The sequence below is a fragment of the Lactuca virosa genome, chromosome 6 (assembly GCF_052849685.1).
Source record: "Lactuca virosa cultivar CGN04683 chromosome 6, Lactuca_virosa_CGN04683_v6, whole genome shotgun sequence".
Taxonomy (NCBI): domain Eukaryota; kingdom Viridiplantae; phylum Streptophyta; class Magnoliopsida; order Asterales; family Asteraceae; genus Lactuca; species Lactuca virosa.
Genome location: NC_136431.1, coordinates 261791062 through 261797085, shown reverse-complemented (window position 1 = coordinate 261797085; position 6024 = coordinate 261791062). Strand labels below are relative to the sequence as shown.

General features: G+C 33.1%; 1 protein-coding gene across 1 annotated transcript; it reads left to right on the top strand.

Moving 5' to 3' along the window:
* Nucleotides 1-387: 387 nt before the first annotated feature.
* Nucleotides 388-1390, top strand: LOC145120483 (sterol carrier protein 2-like). The gene is made up of 4 exons (XM_079056299.1): nucleotides 388-644; nucleotides 745-805; nucleotides 938-1040; nucleotides 1122-1390. Exons 1-4 carry the CDS (start codon nucleotides 519-521, stop codon nucleotides 1201-1203), a joined length of 372 nt encoding a protein of 123 aa, XP_078912425.1. The 5' UTR covers nucleotides 388-518; the 3' UTR covers nucleotides 1204-1390.
* The last annotated feature ends 4634 nt before the right edge of the window (nucleotides 1391-6024 follow it).

The following is a 6024-nucleotide window of genomic DNA, read 5'->3' as shown; positions in this document are numbered from 1 at the left end:
CAATTTATATGTCACCTCATCCATAACACCAATGTGAAAATGGTGTTCTCTAGGTTATAACATGTTAAGAAGTAGAGAGAGAAAGGGAAAGAAAGAAAGAAAAATGATTTGATTTGTTTGTTTCCCGGTTGCAAAATGTCATAACGCAAACGAGATGTGCCATAAACACCAAGGGGAAATGATGTTCATGGTGTCATGATCACATTATGGAGATGTACAAAAACGTGGTTGTTAGTACCGATACCGTATGCTCTAATAAAAAGACCAATAAGCTTCAATAGAGTTCTCTGTCAAATCAGGTTGTATGGGCTTTTGTTGTCGAGCCTAGATGTCACAATATTGGATAGAAAGAACACTTCCCGATGCCAAGATCAGAAACACCTAGAATATAGTCATGGGTATTCTGAAATTGATGCCCCAAACTGTTGGCTTGTGAGTATCTTCAGTGAATTATATAAACCAGAATCCCTTCATGTTTTCTTTTCATTCCAATTTTTCCGATCTCACTATCACTGCCAATGGCATCATCTGATCTCAAATCAGCCGCGTTACTGGACCAGATGAAGACCCACTTCTCTACCGACGCCGGCAAAGCCCTCACCAAAAAAATCGGACTTGTATATCAAATTCACATCGCTCCCAAGGTTGAAATTTGTTATTATTATATACTGTACTTTGTCAAAATCCCTAATCACTTGCAATCAAATCAAGTAATTATCATCTGTTATTATGTCGATTCGACAGAAAATGGGATTCAACGAGGAGATTTACGTCGTCGATCTGAAGAAAGGAGAGGTTACTAAAGGTATGAAGTTCTTGACATCTTTCTGCTGTTTCCTCATTTCTTTATTCTTTATTCTGTGATGTTGGATTAGACGAAGAATTGATGCCATTAGAGCGGTTTTATTTAGCTGATTAATTTGGAATTCTGATTTAGGCGCATATGAAGGAGGAAAACCAGATGCCACCTTTTCTTTCACAGATCCGGATTTCTTCAAAATTGCTACTGGAAAAATGAATCCTCAAATTGCTTTCATGAGGTAAAAAAATTCCATGGTGACACCTTAGTGATTACTATATGAATGAATAAATTTTTCTTTAATCTTGGTTCATATGTGCAGAGGTAAAATGAAGGTGAAGGGGAGTTTGAGTGCAGCCCAGAAGTTCACTCCTGACATCTTTCCTAAACCCTCAAAGATGTAAGCAGGGTATTTTATAAAGTTGGTTTAGTGGTAGAGATGAAATTAGAAACCAATTTAATCGAATATGAGCACCATATTGTGTCTAATAAATTCAGGACAATGTTGTTAATGTGTAATGGTGTTGATTATGTTTCATGTGATTCATTTATAGCAATGCCAATTGATCCACAATAGCTAAATTATTTGGACATGGTTTTTGAGCCTTGAAACAACAGCACCAGAACATGTAAATTGCCAATTGCAACCTGCTTTTGGAGATGAGAACACTACCACACGAATTGCTCTATAATAACAATGAACTTTTATCTAATTCTGAATCATGAAACAGCAACACAAAAGCAACAAATTGCCAATAACAATGAACTTTGGAGTTGAATGTGAGTTGCCATTTAAGGGTAGCAAAAATACGAAAATAAAAACTCAAAGCAAACGCAAGAACATGAACACACCAATAACAAACGAACTTTGATGCCAATTAATATGGAAGCCATGACACACAAATATCAATGAAGTTTGAAAATGGGAAAAACAAACCGGTCACACTATATCCCTCGAGTTCTGTATCTTTCAAATAGTGTCATATTCATCTTTTATCTTTCACTAATTTTCTATTTATTTTTAATATAAATAATAATTATTAATTTTAGAATATTTAACTTACTATATATAAACAAAAGTAGATATAAGATTAATAATAACTAAAACAAATTCATTAATTTAACCTAAAAAAGTTAAAATTTTCATAATTTTTTTTAAAATAGATCACTCCACTTAAAATAACATAAACCTTAAATAATCAAAAAGAAAAATACAAATATCTAGTTTTGGTAGTGGTCGATAGTTGAGTTGTATAAATATACTGCATCAAATCTGAGATTGTTAGGGTCGCTACAAGCCCAACCATGTTCAACATAGAAGAACAATGAGATTTCATTTTCTAAAACCAATTGGTGATGGAAGGGATTACTCATTGTCTTATATGCTAGCATATAGTTTCTTTTTTTATTGATGTGGGATTGGGTTTGCATCCCAATAATCCTCCCCTCAAACTCAAGTTACGCCCTTGGCCTCCCCTTCAATGATTATTCATTAGATCCAATTTTTTTTCATACCGTCGATACTCTCGGGACACATTCACCTATTTAGGATCAACTTCATTGGACTGGGAATTACTATAGATTGTGCCACCTACGTCGGCCACATCATTCGGGCTACGACTGTAGCTCTGATACCATTTGTTAGGATCGTTATAAGTCCAACCATGCTCAACATAGAAGAACAATAAGGTTCCATTTTCTAAAATCAGTTGGTGATTGAAGGGATTACCCATTGTCGTATATGTTAGCATATGATTTCTCTTTTTATCAATGTGGGGATTAAGTTTGCATCCCAACAATAATATTATGTAATATGATGCACATATACATTATGTTTCTTAATTGTTTGGGAAGCAATGTTCGTGGTGGGTTTTTCGCTATATGTCAATGTTGCTTAAGGACATCAAATGCTCGTTTCACATCCTTCCTTGTTGATTATTGTGTTGCCTTCAAATTTCTTCATTTTCATCTTGTGGACATGTGATGATTTAAAAAATGTAGAATATCAAGGATGTATCTTATCACTAAGAGAAAACTTGTGCTTATATTATAATCCAATAACTTTAAACGGACACCTTATCCATTTAAGATGTCTTTAAATATCGGAGAATAATGAAGAACATTGATGTTATTGTTAGAATCGGAAATGTCAAAGAATACATGTCAAATCCATAGATCATTTGACGCCACTGCTTCTAAGATTATCGTCGGGTGTGAATGATCACCTCGTATGATTGATTTTGCCATGAATTAGAGAAATTTATCAACAACCATTGCTTCGAAGAATTCAAAGAAAGCCATGTTTGGATTCATGCACCTCATACAATTGCAGAATGCCATTCCACATAGGTTGTGCAAATATTGTTTTTAGTAATGGTTAATGACACCTTCATAAAACATATATATATATATATATATATATATATATATATATATATATATATATAGATCCGGTAAGAAGAAAATTTTTGGTAGGAAGGTAAGAAGTTTTTTTTCTATATATTTTTTTGACGAACAAAATAAATGAATCACTAGATGATTCATTTGTAAGATGATTCACAAGAAAAAATTCCCAAAAAAAACATCTTTATGATTCATTTTTAAGTAAATTAAGAAAAAATTCACTTTTATGACAATTTTAGTGAATAACAACAAAATCATTGTATAAATGAATCATCGAGATGTTTTTTTGAGAATTTTTTCTTGTGAATCATCTTACAAATGAATCATCTAATGATTCATTTTGTTTGTTCGCGAAAAAAATATGTAGAAAAAAAACTTCTTACCTTCCTACCAAAAATTTCCTTCTTATTTGATCTTGACTCTATATATATATATATATATATATATATATATATATATATATATATATATATATATATATATATATATATATATATATATACTTTTCCACAGAGTTTTCTCATATATCTAAAACACAAATCTTATGAGTCGGTGACAATGTGGTATGTTATTTGATGTGTGAGGATATGCACTTTTGTAATAGAGTAAAATCCTTTTACATCTTGCATCCCATGCTAATCTAAAAATTTGTAGGAATAGTTGTTCGTTGATCACTAGCATCGTCGTCTTAACATGTTAGCATCATATATGACATTCTAGGAAAAGTAGCCTTGTATGATATGATCGTGTACAACTTTATGATCTCTATTTAAAGCAACTATCCTCCTTAGACACACACTTTCAGCATCATCAGAAAAAAAATGATGGTTGATGCTTCTACAATTGTTGTGAGAAAAATGTGTAGTACCTTGACCAATTGTCCCATGAATATGATGACGGAGATGATGGAAAAGTGCTTCCATATTTTAATTCTCAAACTTATATAAACAAAGAATTTAGAAATATCGAGTAACATGAGTGTGTAAAACTATTGAGGATTAAATGGGTATTTGTAGGTTAAAACCTTAAATTTCAATTATTTTAATTGCCAATGGTAAAACATAAAAGATAAAAGATAAATGGGGAGTGACACCGCTCTTACGGTGAGGTCGTCAAACTATGAGGCCGCTAGGGACGGTATGGTGTTTCCAGCGGGACCATTATGCCACATCACCTCCTTGTATGTTGCTGGGTGGCCTATGGTCTGACATTATAACAACGAACTTTGGAGATGAAAAAATCGACACACTAAAGGTAATCTTATATTATATTTAACATTGGTCTCATCTCAAACCTAGCTTGGTTTCGTCTCCTTCTGTAAGTGAATTTGAAGTAAGGTTCTAAATGGTCTGAAGGGTGGCGTAGCGGAAAGGTCAGGCCTCCATCTTTTACGAGTCATGGTGTTTTTAAGGCGTGATTTATAACGACAATTTTGTATACATACAAAACAAAAAGAAATCATATAATTATAGATTTATATAAAATATATCATTTTTTAAGAGTTATATCAGGTTTTAATAACAAAAAGTTAACAAAGACTCAATGGTTTCATTCCCAATCTAAAAAAGTCAAAAAGAAAAAGAAAAAAAATATATGTCTTGAAAAACACTCGCACCATAACGTGCCTTGACCCGCATTGCCTAACATCGCAGTCATGAAGGTTTTCGAGACGGTGTAGTCATGCCTTGCACCTTGGCACACCCCATGACACTCATTTTAAAACCATGATTTGAAGTGGATATTAGAGGGATATCGAAATCAAAGGGCGAGATTATGATGATTTAATCCAGTTACCCATTGAAGGTGATTGAAATGAAGATATGAAAATGGTGGGATTTTTATCTTGATGGAAATAGATATCTCAAAATTAGAGGACAAGATTGAGATGATTCTTTTTCTAGAGTTGTATGTATGGTATGCAAAAGAAAATATGATGAAGAATGGCCTTTCTTCTTTGTGTATTTGTCACTGAATTGCAGGTGGGTAGAAAAAATGAAGAGTAGGTGTGGAGATGATGATGGTCGTGTTTCTGGCTCTCAAGAAGGAGGTGCAGAGACGATGAACATGAGCTAAGAGCTTTTGATGTGCATCAGAAGATGATAAACCAAGCTTTTGGGTGTTTAAAGATGAGCATCACCTTCTTTTTCTCTCCGATGATTTGAAGGTGTGGTACAAAAAACAAGAATATGGGATATTTCAGAAATGGTCATTGTCCAACTCAGCTTACATAAGCCACATCAGCAAATGGTTTCCGGCTAAGAGTGGATTAACATGCTAAATGTCATTTAGGCAAAACAAAAGATGGGGTGAAACCGTCATTTTTAACAAATCCAAGAGTTTTTTTTTAACTTCCCATAAAATATATAATACTTTGTCCATGTGGGTAAATAAACCATAAATGTACCATAAAAATCAAACATCCTATTCACTTCATCGCGTGAGACACGGTCGTCAACTTGTTGATCGTGTCCATGTACTAGTACCATAAAAAGCAAACATTTTGTTGACTTCATTGTGTGGTTGCCAATTTATTGACCATGTCCATTAGGCTAAGGGGTATGGTCACACCCAGCCTACTCAAAAAGTGACGTCACATCAGCGCCACATCACCTCCACTACCAACCCACTAACTCTTGGAAATGGTCACCACACCGCATCATTTTTTCTTTTTCTTTTTTTTGTTTTTTTTTTACGTTAGAATAATTTAAAAAATAATTATTAAACAAAAATAAAAACAAAAATATTAATTAAAAACATTTTACATTAATTTTAAAAACAGAAATTTAAAATCTACATTACTTAAAAAAAACATAATCATTTAA

Excerpts from the sequence above, each read along its gene's own strand:
- LOC145120483 (XM_079056299.1), top strand. The coding sequence starts at position 519 with ATGGCATCATCTGATCTCAAATCAGCCGCGTTACTGGACCAGATGAAG. Across the intron at positions 806-937 it reads GAAAGGAGAGGTTACTAAAG|GCGCATATGAAGGAGGAAAA; the intron begins GTATGAAGTTCT and ends ATTCTGATTTAG. Across the intron at positions 1,041-1,121 it reads CCTCAAATTGCTTTCATGAG|AGGTAAAATGAAGGTGAAGG; the intron begins GTAAAAAAATTC and ends TCATATGTGCAG.